The sequence below is a fragment of the Aquila chrysaetos genome, chromosome 11, assembly GCF_900496995.4.
Source record: "Aquila chrysaetos chrysaetos chromosome 11, bAquChr1.4, whole genome shotgun sequence".
Classification (NCBI taxonomy): Eukaryota; Metazoa; Chordata; class Aves; order Accipitriformes; family Accipitridae; genus Aquila; species Aquila chrysaetos.
In genome coordinates this window covers 31572985-31590544 of record NC_044014.1, presented here as the reverse complement: position 1 = coordinate 31590544, position 17560 = coordinate 31572985, and the positions used below count along the sequence as shown (strand labels likewise).

General features: G+C 38.7%; 1 protein-coding gene across 9 annotated transcripts in view; it reads left to right on the top strand.

The window, feature by feature from the left end:
- Positions 1–17560, top strand: part of LDB3 (LIM domain binding 3) — a 130213-nt gene that overhangs the window by 44701 nt on the left and 67952 nt on the right. For all 9 annotated transcript variants that reach the window (XM_030031016.2, XM_030031022.2, XM_030031021.2 and 6 more), the window contains exon 4: positions 11051–11126. In XM_030031016.2, coding sequence (XP_029886876.1) covers positions 11051–11126 — 76 coding nt within the window. The remainder of the gene's footprint in view (positions 1–11050; positions 11127–17560) is intronic.

Here is a 17560-nt window from a genome sequence, read left to right as displayed (position 1 = left end):
TATAACCTGACAGTTCAGACAGTGTTTGCTGCTACTCACTTTTATTATCACACTTAAGTTCCCTGTGGGTTTTCTTTTTCAGGGTGGGGAACTGGTTATATTTTATTTGGCTGTCAAGAAAAACTGTACACGGTGTCAGCACTTGTGCAGGACATCAAATTGCAAGACATCAAACATAGCAGAAGGGAAGCATTAAGAATGCCCATTCGTACCTGCCTGCCTAAACAATGAGAGTCTGTACTTCTCTGGCTTTACAAACCTAGGTTTTTTTCAAGTACCATCGATCTGCACTGTTGAAGGTACACTAACATAGCTCTTCAATGAGTGCTTAGCGCGCAGTGCTGGCCTGAGTGGAATTCTCCATGTTTTAGTCATGTAGATATCCCATTATGGGTTCAGGAATTTGTGGATGTCAAGTCTTTTTTTGACAGCTTCCTTCCCTAAACTCCCTGTTAAATTTGTTCTTATCAACTCACCCATGCTATGTTTTCATGTGGAACCACAAAATTAGGATGGAGGTCTCACCAGCTATGCCAGAGGTTTGATCAAGTAGCGAGAACTTGTCTTGTTACTGGCTTGAGTGAAACACTGCATTTTCTGGCTGCTCATTTTCAAAGTCTGTCTGCCTAGTTCTCCAGAGCCTGCAGCGTGCCTCCCTGTGCTGCTTTTGGGAAGTTAAATGATGCAGACAGGCAAGTGGCAGGGAGTTGGAAGTATTTGGACCATTCCTGAAGAAAGAGATCTGTGATCCCGTGGTGTGGAAAGGTATGGGACCCTCCAGACCAGCTCCGCTTCCTTCCATTTGGAAGATGAAATGCATCTAGGAAGTGAATTCTTTTTTGCTGAAGAAAAGAGAGCAGCAGTGAGGGGAGAAGGAAAGAAATGTCTTTGGCGCAGTGCACTATTACCCAGTAGAACTCCATGAGGCATGACAACATTCAGGCAAACAAGGCTAATATTCTAAAACATTAGATAGTTGTATAGATACAGCTTGTTCCTTAGAAACCTACATTACTCTAGATGTACTGAGGGGAGATTGGTGCTAGTTCTGCTAGACAATGCTATGGAAGGCTATGATCATACTCTGTAATGACCTGGGTTGTGGTGGAAAAAGACCTTGCTTTGCTTTTAATCTTTTTGTGACCTCCTGGAGTTTAGTTCTCAGTCATTTTTCAGTATCAGTTTCTAATGAGTTACCTGAGCTACACAGCTGCCCCCAGGCATTTTAGTTCTGGGCCAGTCAAAGTTCATCTTTAACTGGTTGTCCCACGGATACTAGGCCATAAACTTACTGTCCTACAGTATTCAGTTCACAGGTGAAAACCAAAATGCATGCAAAATCTATTTTTATTTCATACAAATGGGTTTCTTTTTTAAATTCACAGTAAATGCAATGCACAAGAGTGCAGTATTATTTGTCAACACGTTTCACTGGAGCATCCGCAACATTCATTTGATCTTAACTCAAGGAATCTGATCAGGCTCCTTGGAAAGGATTCACCAAATGTACTGGCTTAGTTTTGGAAAGTGCTGTAACGTGAGTGCGCCTCATTCTGCTGGCACAAACATTCCTGTGACACTTGAAGACTTCTGCCTTGGCGTCACCCTGTGCTGCTGGAGGGGAGCAGGGGAGGTGCAGACTTTCTGTGCCTGGTGTGCGTTGACACGACCTCCCCCTCCCAGGGTGTGCCAATGATGCTACCATTTACTTCCTGACAGTCACAACTGACTGCCTTTTGCTGGAAAATCATGAGCTAAATAATCCTTTTCTCTAGTGAAAGGGAAAGTGTCAGAGGCAAAACTATGAGAGACTTATGGTAAATATTTAATGGCTTTCCTTTTTTGTGCAGCACCAAAAGATGGCTGATCCTGCAGTATTTATTTCAGGCCCACTATAAATAAAGCATGTGGTGACAGTGAACTGCAAGCAGGGGGAATTCAGTGGTTATTGTAAACTGCTTTCTTTTGTCTGAAGCTGTGAATAGTAACCAATTCTGTGCATGTTTTAGGTCTGCTGATGGGCACGTTTTAAATCAGAAACAGATTTAGGCTGCCTTTATGCTCAGAAGAATTAGAAGAGGGTATCTATCCCAGTTTAAGAGTGAATTAAAACTATATAAACAATATTGATGAAAGCACGGTCTGAAATAGTGGTACTCAGACTGTTCCGTAGAAACATTTCCTAAAAGCATTGTAGGACATGATTAGTAAAAACAAACAGAAAAATGAAAATACGGATTTGGAATTTTTTCCCCTTATTTGAATGATTCCATTACATTAATCAGACTAATGATGTTTTCATTCAGGGACTGCTTACATACTAGAGGTAGAATCTGAGCTCATATGAATATGACTTGTTTTTGAACGGAACACTAATGCTAGTGATAATTTGCTAGTGTTCGTGTTCAGCATTGTGAATATATCTCCTGAAATCCATTCTTGGAGTGATGAAGTTTTTTCTGATTGTTCCTGCCTTTTTGACTGCAGTCTTAAAACTATGGAAACTGAATGCCCAGTACCAAATGACTGCTCCTTGGGTGAGGCTGCAGCAACACTTCTACACTCAGGAGTCCCACCTGGGACTCAATAGCTAGCATAGCAGCACTTGAAAGTTTAGGGAACAAGGACCATATCAAGACTCCAGAAAGGATCTCTGAATTACTGTATGCAGAAGTGAGATGGTTGTGACCATGTCAGACTGGATTAAGGATATGAATGCCTGCCTCCTATCAGAACACAGTATTTAACAATTCAGCCTTAACTGTTGACAAAGATATGCCATTTGTATTTGATACCATTTCACCAGAAATGATGGACTCAACATATTTTCAGGTACAAATATGTTCATATTGCCATAGAAATGTAGCCTGAAATTAGATGACACTTTAAAAAATCAAATAAGAGTATAAAAAGAAAAATTAAAAAATGAAGCTCTGTCCTTTAAGCCATTCCTTTGAGTTCTACAGAAATTATGTTTAAAAATGCCAGTGTGATTCTCAGCAGGATTTAAAGGTTAAATTAAGAAAATACTGGCTAAATATCAGAAAGAAATAAATTCAAAGCTGGTGCAATGTTAGATATTCCATGTGATGTTTACTGGAATAATTATGATCTAGACTGGACCAATTACTGAGATCTGTGACCATGTGGACAGTCTGTGTTGGAGCCCTCCACAGTTCACTCAGTGAGCATCTTAGTCTGTATGTACCTGTACTCAAGAGAGGTATTACAAAGTCTACCTTTGGAAAGATAATAAAAGCAGAGTAGTCAAACAGCTGCTTACCTGCTTTACTGAATCACAATATGTATAAATTCAAAATTTTAAGCAGATTAGTAGAGAAAGGAGAGGAACACTAATGGTGGATGTGATGTGATACTAGTTAGTTTATTTTGCTTAGACATGTGACTCTAGAACTTTTGAGAGCCACCTACCTCCAATAGCCAAGGTTTCCTCCCCAAACTTGTGATGATACTGTGTGCTCAAAGCATTGAAAAAGACGTATTCCACTAGTGGATTAAGGAAGCTACCATGTATTACTGTACGCCGAGAGAGGTGGTCCTCCCTCACTCCTTGTGAAATAGAGGTGAATCCCGTTGTATGCCCAATTGTCTCTGTACGTAGGTATGAGAGGACAGTAGGATTTGTTAATAGATTTCAGGCTAGCATTTGGACAGGGCTGTGAGTTACTGTCTTTGAGTAGTAACATTTAATGCTGTTAAAATTAATGAGCAGCTTTTTCCATGGAAAATGAAATAAAATATCAATGTCAGTCACTGCAATAAATATATTCCTTACATGAGCAGTTTAATTGAGTGGACTGTTGTTTATACTCACTGCATAAAGTGTCCTCATTAGTTTTAGAAAAGAGTAGAAAAGAGCCTGGAAACCGTGGGTATATGCCAAGGCTTTGAAGGGCAATGAAGTTTTCATTACAAGAAGATTCTACTTGGGGATTAGAACTGTTCTCAGGGTGCACGTCACTCCCCTCCCCCCCCCCCCCAAATACCATCTTAGACGTGAGATTAAAAATCATTGTTTTATTTGTCTGAGAAATATTCTCTGGATGAGCTAAAGATAATCTCCATGTGAATCTTTTCACATATTGTATTGCACTCACCACGGAAAGGTCAAGATGGATATCACGGGCACATCTCACCAGAGTCAATGGGCTGACACAACTTACTAAGTACACGACAGTTGTAATCTTTCAGACAAACAGTTACTGGTTGCATTCTGCAATGGCGATGTCGATATGTTACCCAAAATGTTATGGTAGACAGGAAGGTCACAACGTATTAGGGCTGGGACCTTTTCTTATTGATTAACATTCATTAGCTTAAGCATGGTCATGTCAAAATGTAAATTACACACTTGAAGCTAATTGGAATGGATGATATAGTATTTTTAAGAAGTGGAATGAGGAATCATTCCATCAGGTAAAATACTAAGGCTTTACTAGATCAATCTTGTAATGCGTTTTTTGTGCATGTGAGGTTCATAGTTTCATTTGAATCCTTTTTACTATGGTGTTTCTTGCCCACCAGCCACTACAAGAGCTGTCAGGCCTCATTCTTTTTTCACAAAATCTTAATCATTGGTGGCACCATTGTTTCTTACAGCGGGAGCAGAGATACACCCAAGGTCCGTTTTGCCTGCCTTCCAGGCATCTTCAGGGGTTGGCCACCTCTTTGTGTCTGTGCTTTCCTGGCTGGTGTCTGTTGCAGCACAGCCATACGGAGCACTGGCTACAGGCTGGCCCCATGGTGTTTCTGCATTACGGTAATGACAACTTCAAACAGTACTTGAGTACCTCAAAAGGAAACAAATTCTTCTGACAAGTCCTGGCTACCTTTCTTGACTTAGCAGTCTTAAGACATAGAGTTATGTTTCCAGTCAAAGTCTCTCAGATACAGGCATTAATGGAAAGCTCATTGAAGTGTTTTAGTTTGAAGACAGAAAAAGTGAAGGCCTAAATGAGGTAGACTGTAGTTAAGATCTAATTATCCATGTTCACTAATTTTTCTCTCCCATATATGTCAATTAGAAATGCTCTAAAAGCCACGTGGCACACTGTAAGGTCCACATCCCAAGTAAGATGAATTACAGGAAAATCAGTTAAGTATGCTTCATTAACAGCTTCAGGAAACTAAAGAAAGTAATTTGTGGTCAGGAACCTCAAAGTATCCTGAGTTAGGCTCTTGCTTTTAGAAAATGTTGAATGGCAAGGGGAAAAATAGACTTCATCTGCATAGTATTAGAAGTCTGCTTGGATTTGGACAACACTTGAACTCCTCTGTATGAACAGAAGGCAGTTACAAAGCTTTATATTATTCTTTTGTGAATCATATCTTTGAAGTTCGGCTGTGATTCCCTGATTCTGGAGCTGGCTCTTTAGCATCATCTATTTGGCAATTCAGCATTAAAGCAAGCTCATTTTCAAATTCTTATGATCTACTTACTACTTAGAAACAAAGTTATGGATTTGATATAAATTAATGTATTTTTTCAACAGTGTTGATGGCAATACACCTCTACATACAAATTTGATCCATGACAGCATAAACAAGTTCTATAATTGGATGAAATTTCCTGGGGATGAACCCACATTTCTTTATGGGTTACCTGAGTACTGATAAGGAGAAAAAAGGTTTGCAAACAGTTTAAAAATAGTGCAAAGACAGGAAGAAGAGGACAGCAAGAAAAACAACCTGCCTGAAAAAAAGGTGTCCATGCTCCATGGAGGTTAAGTGTAGAGCTTGCTACGTGCGTTGGGTCAGTGCCAGGCATGTGCTCAGCATCCATACTTAGTACTCTTTGGAGAACTATCACACACAGAGCAGAGCTGCAGGGAAACTGGCAGAGCCTCCCCATTTGCCCACAGGAGCTGCTGGGATGGAGGAATTTTAGAGTTGGTGCAGAGTCAACTAAGAGGAGGTGGAGGCATCGGTAGCCAGTTGCTCCATTCAGGAGGGAACAGGCTGGAGGGCAGAATGTGGGGCAGTACAAGAAAGAAGGGATTTTGCATAGCAGGAGAGAGGGGAAGAGTTATGAAGATGCAACAGGCACTGTGCAGATGCCACAGAAGTAGAAAGGGTCAAAGAGAGTAGAATTTGCTTCTCCAACATCTTTTAGTACCTACTCATTTTCAAAAATCTCAGCTTTACACATACTGTTTCCAGTTCCCTTCCTTTCCTTCCTTTGACAAAAACCTCCAAGGCTTCTTCCCTTTTCCTTTCCCTTTCTATCCCATTATGTTTGTGGCTGCCCCTGCTGTGATCCTTTCTAAGGGAAAATGGGTATTACATACTTCCAAACAAATTGTCCTTCATAGCTTTTTTTGGATAGCAACTTGCCTTTAGGTTGGTGCCATTTATGCATAAGAAGTTTTTGTCTGTATATTGCTGTGGATATGAACATTAGGTCTGGAAAGCATAATTGCCTGTCTTGCAATCCGACTGCAGCACAATGCAGGGAAATAATTAACAAATCACTCATCTAGCCAAATGCTAATATTTGCATTCACCACTGATATATAGAGAGCAAAGCTGCTGGTGGAAATACTTTTCAATTTTATTGCAGGCACAGATGATATCCTGAGAGAGGGAAAGTAGGTCTCATCCTAGCCCCAAAGTGATCGCAGTTATATTTGAAGTATTGTGAAATGTTCAGGGTTTTGTCTTTGCAGTTCTCATTGGAGTCACTAAGACTGTTTGCTGATGTCCCAGGCAGGGCTTAGAGAATTAAACCATGATATCACAAGGCTTAAAATGTTCTGTGCAAGACTTAGAAACAAGCAGAAGCTTCTGTTTGGCTTGTTAATTCACTGTTTAGCTGAAGATTTAACTGACACATTACTGATCTTAGCACTTATTAATTGGACACCTCATATTGATAACTATGAGTAATATTTAGTCTGTCACTTTATGTCTCTTCCACCCCTACCCCCGCCAAATTGTCAGGAATATTATTGCATTAAAACAGATACGTATCAGAAGCGCAATTCCACGTGCTCTGTTGTTTTGCATCCTACTATGTGCTCACCTGCTCCACTCCAGAATGACTCCATTTCAATTAGGTGATAAGTAAAGCATGTAAAATGTTTTCTAAGCATTTCTAACCCTAATCTAATCTGTTTTATTACCTTTCCATGCACTTGACCCCTTTTCATTTTCTAGCGGTTGAAATATTAAGATACAATTATTAAGATGCTCAACAAGGTATAAATAAGTGCTCGTGTAATAAAATGAAAGCAAAAACTTACTGTAAGAAAAGAAATGTTGATTTTAGCTGTCCTGAGAATTAGAAGAGAGAAGATAGACACTGTCAGGTGAAGATACGAAATATAAAAAAGCCACATGAAGATGAAAAAGTGCTATTATCTCATAGATCATGTCACCTCTCTGCAACTACAGTATTGTGCTCCCCCGAGGACACAGGTTAAACTGATAGTGCATTACAGAGCTCTTTTGCAGCCCTTCCTTAGGCAGGCAGCTTCTCTTAGTGCAGTTGACTCCTAATGAACCTTTGTCATGAGTTCAGAGACACCAGGTTTGAAGTCAAGTGCTCTTCAATTAAAGATATATTTAGGTAGGTGGGAACAAGTAGAAATTGCTATCTAAATTGAACTGCATTGAAAAACTGCATCCACCTTGGTTTTGAACTTCATTAACAAAGAGAACCAGTATTAAGGGAGAGGGGAAGTGTATCTGTGGAAAGGAGGACAATTAAAAAAATACCAGAATGATGTACTTGGTCATCATTAAAACTGTTTTGAGTTTTCATTTTGAAATGAGTTTTTTTGTTTCCATTTTTAAATTTGAAAATATAGAAGAAAATGTCTACAAGTTGAAATCAAATTAATTGCTTCAGAAAAACAATCTTGATGGAACATTTCAACATCAAATCTAAAATTATCACAGTCATTTGTGAAATTTGGACTTTCATCCTCTTCAGAGCCCTACTAAGCAAGTACACTCCCTGAGTGTTTGGAATAAAATAATTTTGCAATGAGTGGATTAAAATGTAAACCTGGACAAACACGTTTACAACAGCACCATCATCACTTGATCAGCAAACTTGTGTTGCTACAGGATTTGATTCATCTAGCAAAAGAGGGAGCAAAAAAAATGTCCTGAACTTGCAGATGTTTTTCCCAGAGGAGTAATGGCTCTTATGTAAATAATCACTTTGTTCTGTAAGTGCATACATTTTCATTCCACAAATTGACTTCACCTCTTCTGCCCTTTTCCCTGGTGCAAGCCTCTGCTAAATCTAGCAAGCCTCATCATTCTTTTTTTTAAATATCAAAGCTACAAACATCCAGGGCAGAGTCATGTAGGAACCTTATTGTTTTAAAGTAACATCTTGAAACCTCAAGCTCAGTGTGAAATAAAAATCTTGGTTGGATAGCATTGTGAATGACAGATGTAGCTTATCAGTAATGTGGAAGAAATACAGATTTTTAACATCATCTTCTGTGGTTAGGTAATGAATGAGGAAAAACAGACATACAATAAACAACAGAAGTGATGGAGTAGTTTGGTAAATAAATTCCTTTGCTGCAAATACAAGTATTTTCCAGTTATGCATCAAACATGCAGTATGTGGTTGTCTGCTATACCTCTGTACATGACAAACGTCGTTTACAGTGCTGAGCAACTTTGGCACTAAAATTCATGATAATTCATGATTCATGTGAGCAGAGCAGAGGGGACACTTAGTGTGTGCTCTCTCCAGCTGTGGTCTTGAGTATGCCCAGGTCCCCCCATGTAACTTCACAGAAATACCTGGGTCTTCCCAGAAATGACACCAATGGAAGGAGAATCGGAATCTCCCCCTAAATCTTTGTCTGTTCATAAATTGTCGCAGTCAATTTTCAGCAACTCTGACTGTGTTCTGGGCTGCAGCTGATTGTTTTAAATTTTTTTTTTTTACTTTCTCTTTTGTGATGTCTTTCATGGTACATGTGCATGTCTCATGAATATGATTTATTGTTTCTCTTTTTAAGCTAAAATGCTTGGAGGAAGGGTACAGCACTCACTCCTGAGGGAAGATCAGGTAGTAACTCACCTGAGGAAAGTTTGTTCTAGGCACTTAGTGATGAGCTCTTGTTCTTAGAACTTGAAGGTATATATTTCTCAGATAATTATGTCTTAGGGAGTATATTGTGATATATTCCAGCTGTAAGTATCAACGTTAGTGCCTTTTACAATTTTCTAGCCTCTTGTTTCAGGAATGCTTTGTCAGTGAATTTAACAGGTTAATTACCTATTGTTTAACAAAATGCCACTTTTCATTGTCTCCTCAAACTGTGTTCACTTCATAGAATCTCGTGGTGAGGTAGGAATCTATCACATCACCTTTGTTTTCGGCTCTCAAAGTAGCATAATTTTCATATCTTCTATATGGAAATCTTCCAGTTTCTGTAAGGATTACTCCTTTTTCCTAGGGTTTTTGCTTGTTTGTTTACTCCTGCTTATGGAAATACTTCATGTGTGGCAGCTAAAGCTAAATACGTAGCTCAATGTGAAGTTAGGTATTAATGCAGGGATTGCCACTATGGATGAGCCCAGTTTTTGTCTAGCTCAGCTTTCTGTCTCTGATAGATGCCACTGGTGAGTATTTCAGAGGAAAAGTGCAACACAGCCCTCAGTAAGGAAATAATGAACCTAGCACAGAAGGTCTTCCACTGTCAGTTTTTTAAGTTGTGCCATGATAAATGAAAATCTGTATGGCTACTTATTTTTACCCAATCTAAAGCAGCTGTTGGGTTTTTTTGTTGTAAGTATAAATATCTAATCCTTTCTGATATCCTGCTGTTCTCATAGTCTCAATGATGTCTTGTAACAATGAGTTTGACCTCAGGTTAATCAAGTACTCTAGGAAAAAATGTTTGCCTTTATCAATTTTATATGTGTTGACTTTTCAATTTCACTTAATGTCCAGGAACATAGCTTTATTTCCCTTTTTCTAACATTCATTATTTTTTAAGCCTCTGTAATGTCTTCCCTTATTCATCTCCTGTCTAAAGCAAACAATTCCGAATGTCCCAGTCACTTCTACTTGATTTGTATGCTTTTAAGTATTTTTATTTCATATTTGTACTTGTCCTAATTTTGAAATGCACTTTTTAAAGATGAAAATTCCAGGCATAATCCTGATCTGTAGGTTGGCAATAGGATATTACTTGTATAATTCTGATTCTTTTTACTATTTTTACATTTTTCATTTCATTTTCTCTGGTGAAACCATGTGTACTGGAAAGATTTCAGGGGGATGTTCAACACTATGCAGGTTCTCGCAACACCTCCCACAAACACATCTTCGCTTACCTGAACATTCTAGGGTGCTTCAGTTAGCATTTGTCATGGTGCTTTCTTTGTTATGTTCCAATGAAAGGGCAAACTGTGTGTTTTGAAAGCATTTTAGTTGGGTTTGGTTTTGTTTTTTAAATTATCATGTATGTATATTTGTTAAATACAGGTGAAAGGTAGGCATTTGGAGTGGAGTGTGGTTAATCCAGTAGTGACCTGCCCTTTTTGAAACTAAATTGTCTGAAATGAAGCCCATGTTTCTTCCTGCAGAGAGGTTTAAATTATGGCAGTTGCTATACAGTTTAAGCTATTAAGTAATAATCTTTTGAGGAGTTGATCTTGAGATGCTAAACTAAAGTTTAGTCTCTGCATTTTAAAACACTTCTAAGTCCCTTTTTCGAGAGTGCTGCCCAAACCTGAATTTGTCTAGTTGTGGCTGATTGTCATCTATGAAAATGCAGTTCGTCACAGGGTACTGGAAAACGGATGATCTCCCAAGTAGGGCTGCTTCTGTAACTGGTGGCTTTTCATCATTCAGAGAAATTATATTGAACTTTTTCTCACATTTAAGAAGACCTTTATAAATGAGAATGTAGAAGAAGCATGATGATCACTAGAAAAGGTCTAGGCTATGCTTAGCTTTCACTCCTGATGAAGCAGCATTTTTTCATGAAATTAGAGCTGAAAAATAGGGGTCCACATTGCTAATTTTTTTTTTTTTTTTTTTTGTCTGCAGATCTAAACGTCCAGTGCCAGTTTCAACCACAGCACCCAGAATTGACTCTCCCAGGGCTGTAATTCCCCACCAGAAGGTATGTGACACATTTCTTCTCAGCCAAAGTTAATACCATTTTTATCTACTGTGGTGAAGGTAAATACTTACTACAGCAAATAGCTTTTGCCACCCCAAATAAGTAAACATTGAATGAATGCACAGGCAGCAAAACTGCCACAATGCAATGTATTAGTGGTCTGTATTTTGCTAATTTCTGATTAGCAGAACCAAAGCATCCAGCTATCCTCTGATGGGATCTGGTCTAACCCATTCTGAGCAGTTTATTTTTATCTAGGCTGCAAGAGGCTACCAAAGCTTCTCAAAATATACATTCGCTTTTGTAGAATCTTGGGGAAAAACCATTAGGCTGTGCCTCAGTGTATCCAAATCCTGACTACAACTGAAAAGACACTGATTTGGAAAGAGGGCATTAGGGCATTTGAAAGCTTGCATCATATTGCATTCTTGTCACATTATTCAAAAGACATGAGAATAAAAATAAAGAGGATAAGTCAATTTAATGAATAACAGCAAGTGGCAGAGGAAATGGATGGCTTGGTTTCTGTTGTCAAAGCTTGTCATCTTCCATAAAATAAACGTTCACATTAGAATAAACAGCATCCATTGACCGTACCTGGCAACTCATCACCTGTATCTTTGGAGGCACTGAGGAGCAAGGATAGCTGAAAGATGGTATATATCCTTAGGCTCAAGAACTGGGTAGAACATTTGTATTGCTGACGCATTTAATTAGGTAAATGGAGAGGAGGTAAAATCTCCATTTCTTCAACTTTATCCCTTCTGTGAGTGCCAGTTTCATCTCTAGCATGTAGTATAAATAAGAAACACTGAAGATCAAAATGTGTGGGGAATTAGGTGATGTTCTACTGGTTTTGGCAGTTCTGACTTCCATAGATCAATTTTAAGTAATTTTTATAAACACCATGCTTTCCAAATTCAAAGCTCGGAAGGTAACATCATCCCTGTAACCACTGCAAATATGTTTACACTAACAGAAGAGAACGCACTTGGGAAGAATAATTTGATTCAATTTTATTTTGTCAAATTTGAAATGAACCTGTCTGGCCATTTATTGGTTGAGACAGAAATAATGTTATTTTGCTCTGGATCTTGTAAACTTTTTGGCAAGGGAAGATGAAATTAAGAATTTATCTTGCTCAGAGTTGTTTCTGTTTATATCATGGTTTTATAAAAGTTATCTTGGAGAAAGTTATTGGAAGAGTCACCAAATAGTACTGTGACATTCCTAGAACAAAAACGATGGATCATTTAGTTAGATTGGTGTTCGACTGCACCAGCAAAGTAATAGGGACAGGAAGGGGGAGAGAGTACTCATTTGCCCTCAAGAACTACACAGAATGCTGTTAGTTTTCAAGGCAGCAAGTAGACATGTCTCTTCAGAGTTATTCACCAACACAAGACTGAGAACTATCTTTTGGGACCCTCAGTAGCACCTGTGCAGGTATGACAAATTTGCCTACTTCCACCACAGGCACATAAAAACGTTTATACGTCAGATATTCATGACTCTGTGTTAGGTGCGTTTCTTCCCTGGCAAGTGTCAATTTCAAAATTACTGCCATAGTTATTCAAAGCTGTTTACCATACAAAACATTTTTCTCCCTTAACTATCTACCCTATAGAAAATTTAACTCCACACACTGTAGGGTTTTTTTAAAGGTCCTAAAAGTGCCTTTGGCATGAAAGCTATAAAGTCACTTTATATTTCCTATTTTAACCCTTCAGAGAGAGATGAGGATCAAAGGACTCAATCCTTTTTCAGGACAACGTTTTCTCACACTTGAGCATTCTGTGCATCAGTGCTTAGGAAAGGTTTATAGGAGCTGTTGGAGGCAGCCTATTCTGAATGGGTTACAGGCAGTACTTGCAGCTGGAAAAGACATTTACTGGAACCTTTCTGGAGGAAAGGGGTGGCATCTAGGAGAAGGTATGGTGGGAAACAGGGTATCTAGCAGTATTCAGAAAGGTCGTCTTAGGTGTAGGGTCTTTGGCTCGGGGGAAGAGGTAGCAGTAGAGTGCTGGAATGGGGGGCCCTTTGCAGGTCAAGAGGAGTGACATTTGTGTCACTAGTATACACGAGTAGACAACAGTAATTTCTACCTGAGAAAAATTCTTCTCTGAGGGTGGTTTGGAAGGGAATGGAGGCATTGAACCATTGGAAAAGTCTCAAAATCCAGAATAAAAAGTCTTTACTGATAGAAACAGTGGGACGGGGATGTTGCAATAAGGTATGTTACAGTAAATATGCTTTCAAAATCAAGGTTTCTTTGCTTGTCCCTTTACTATTTCTAGTAACAGTATCACTGTAGAAATGAAGAATTCCGTGACACGTAGGCAGAAGCTGTCACCTCCACATCACTGCTTGACAGTGTTTAGACTCTGATGGTTCACATGAAATGAATTCGATTGCATTTCAAAAGACAGCAAAAACTACATTACAAGACAGTCACGACAGTGTTGTCCTCAAACATCGAGAGAAGTTTTTCTCACCTTTCTCTGAGTCAAGGTTAAGGCATGTCAATGTTAGCTGAAAAATCTGCATGTGCAAGTTCAGTGTCTAGTTTAAAAACCATAGATTCTCTTGTACATTATTGCTGATCTGATTGCAGCTTCCACTAATTTTCAAGCATGTATTTCTTCTTTGACTGCTATGGTCATTTTTTTTTGTGTTTTAGATAAATAAGCATGCATTATTTTACAAAGATGTAAGAAAGGTATAAAAACCCTGGAGTTCTTCGCCATAATAGAAATTTTTCTACTTTCCACAAGTAACATATATTCTCTCCTTACTTTCTGGAGCTTATCAATGTTATGGATGATACAGGTTCTGCAACCATAAGTATGGTGTCAACTGAGCTGTAGGGCTATTATTGGAAACAAAAGTTTGACTGATTCACAGTTTCACTCTTTCCTTATATGACATTAATCTCCAACTTGAAACAATTTTCATTTAGTTTAGTCAAATCTTTTTTATTTAGTCAAAAGATTTAGTCAAGTCTTTTGCACAGGTGTGGCATAGCTGGAAGAAAGGGCATAACTAATGCTGAAAGCATTCAAATAACAAGAAGAGTAAGCATGAGTTCAAGCATTGAAACTAAGCCATCATCCATCAGTGAGTTCCTGCAGCTTTTCAGGAGGGGCACAACACCGGTGAAGATTCAGCTCCACCCAGTTCAAAATGTTCAAGCTGAAGCTTTAAGGCTAAGCATAGCTTGAACATTTGTCCCCTTGCATAAAGGTATTAAGACAGCCTCTTTACATTTTAATAATATGGCTATGCGTTGTCCTGTTTATGAAACAGTACTGAACACACTTATTTCAGAGTCCCAGTGAAGATCTCATAATGCTTATGATTTCTGCCAAACTTGGGAGCCTATGTGGCTAAGAGAAAATAGATGAATAGGCGATTGACTTTTTAAGTAAAGCATAGGATGGAAGAGATGGCTGAGCCAAAAACTATTTGTTGGATGTCTTTGATCAGAGTCATTTAATGCCATGGTGCCATTTCCTTCTTTCTATAAGAAGTTTAAAGCAACACCAGCTTCTTGGTCATGTTGGGAAGTCAAATTCATTAGTATAGTGTTAAAATTGTTCTCCCAGAAGTGCAAAGGTGAATAAAGACTGTACGGTCATAGCAATAGATAAATAGAATGTGGTCTGTCAAAGGAAGAGGACCTGAAAAACTGGTATTGTGTCTTCCAATATAAATTTGTTTCTCACTTCTCTGATATATAACAAGGAGCATTTGCCTTGCGTAGAAATTGAATATTTATAAAGAAAAGAATAATAATATTTCAGAATGGAAATTGAGCTGATTCATAGCTTCCCTCTGTTCCCAAATGTTTGAGACTCCTCTACATTTATCAGTTTTAAGCTCAATTCACAGACATTACACTGGGAAATTAAAACGCAGTTTTCCCTTCGTAGTAAGAGATTGCTGCAGGATCACAGCATCTTTCTCGAGGGAAGAAGCCCATTGCTCAGTGTCAGAGCCTCCTCTTCTGGTCGACTGAGGGGTAGCATCAGACTTACACAGTTTGAAACGTTTGTTTGCTTTTCCAGCCACAGAGACTGAAACAGAATGGGATGAGAGAGATGGGAAGCAGGGGGACATTTGTTACTGTTGGCTGCATTTCATGTGAGGTAATGCTAAAAGCCGTGCTGCTGCTCAGTATTAGAAATTTGACCTTCGCATTCAGAAATGGTTTCAGAAATACTGCATTGGTCTGGTTTTGCCACTGAACTGGAGAAAAAAAATTCTAAAATATCCTACCAGGAATAAACTGAATGAGAGATTCTTTGTCAATCACAAAAGGAAAGAGCTAAATAAACTGATTATCGGGCAGTAATTCTTTGGAAGAAGTTACACAGCTGCTCTCTTGGACACTTCCTGTTTCATCCCTTTCCCCACTGAACACAGGGAAAATGACTACCTTAAAACTACCATGAATATTAAGTCAAAATGGAGAATGCTACCCTGGCACTGCTGGGCTCCTAGGAATTCTAGTGTTAAGTTACCAGCATGCTGGTATTCCAGCTAGAAATTGTTTGAGGAGTGAAACCAAAACTCCATTCATGTCATAGAAGTGAGCAAAATCATCAACCATCATTTCTTATGGTGGTCCTATGATCTTCCCTTTGCCTACTGTTAGTGTCCAGTAACACCAAAACTTTGAAAATGCATTAGAATTAAGGAAATATCTGGCATTTCTCTCATTAGCAGTTGAAACTGATTCTTTATAATCAGATCTCCTTGCATGTCCTTTTATTACGGGGTTTAGAAAGGAAACCCGCGGTTAGCTTGGAGAAAAGCCACAGAGTTTTCAGGGTAACAAACAAATATAACTCTGGCATATCCTTTTTCTTCGCTATTGCCTCTGTATTTTTTTTTTTAATATTTGTTTTGTCCCTCTCTGCTAGCATGCAAAACTCATTTGCACAAGTGGTGACTTAATTTATGAACACGGCCTTGTGCGTTTGTGCCTCTTTTACAACACATTTTTAGAGAGAATCCCTGTTTTCTGTTTGTTTAATGGTACTTGGAAGCTTGCAGTAGGCCACTGAAAGGTTGGTTGTTTGCTGTTTTCTATGTCAGGGTATAATGACTGAAGTATGTAATTCAAATGTATTTATTTAAAAAGGCATAGTCTGAAAAATGCTTTTGGGATTATCTGTTTCTATAGCCTCAGGCAGCTATTAATGCCAGCTAGAATCTCTTCCTGTTTATTGCTAAGAAAATGTTCTCAGTTCATTTTATCTGCCTTACATTTTTGATTCAAAACATCTTAAATGTATTTAATGTTATGATTAATTATATCCTTAGACCTTTAGCGGTTTTTTTGCAATTAATTTTAATTAATCAGGCCATATTATCTTGATTTTTCAAATGTAATCTCCCTAAACTTAAGTATGCAATATAGAAAAATCCAAGAGGAGAATATAAAATATTTATCTTTCTGGTGAACCTTACTATCAAAATCAGTAAATGACATTAATGATAACCAATACTAGCAAAAGTAGAAAATCAGAGGCCAAATTATTCTCAGGCCTATGTTTCATGCAAGGCTGTGGAGGAGATGCATGTAAGGTGTGAAAGATGGCGATTGAAGCAGTGCCAGCCCACATGAGGCAAAATGTCACTGCAGGCCACCATCTGCTCTTATACTGGCTTTCACTGAGGGCAGACTGTGGGCTCCATCCCTTCTTCAGGATAATGTCCCCTGCCTGTCCCTGTCCCTGTCCCCCAGAGCTGGACTGCAGTGTGCTGCCAGCATTACTGGTGGGCCTCTTAACTGTGAGCATCACAGCATCTGGGTACCAGTTATGGCGGCAGTGTATCTAGGTCCAGCGGGAGAGGTTGAAGTGATCCTTCTCCTGCAGCAAAAGCAATGTAGCCCAGGTTAGGCTGGAGCCAGGAGCTTCTGAGATAAACTACAAATTAATATTATGGCTCTAGAGAAATCTGTAAATTGTCAAGCATTCAAATAGTTTGTTGGGTACCTCAGCTATAGATTTTTTTAACCAAAGCACGTAATTACAGACAAACAAAAGTGATGAATAAAACAGCTTTTGAAACTATATAATTCGTTACTTTAAAACGTGTGCTAATGAGTTCCAGCACTCAGGATGCTACGTTCAAAAGGCAAACATTAAAGAGATGTTAATCAATATTGGAATCTTGCTATTCATGTTCCAGTCACTGAGCCTTTAGAAGTTAAAGAATAAGAAAACTGAGAGTAAAGGTATAAAATGCCCATCTGAAAGTGAAGTTTGTATTCCTCTTTGGTAAAATTGTCCATACTGCAGGTAGGCAGGCTTCCAAAAAGTACAGAGCTGTGGTCACTACATGCTGCCAGTAGCTAGAAGGAAATGAGGTAATTTAACCCTAAGGGTGCTCTGTGCTTCCCACAAAGTGCTGAGTACCCTCCA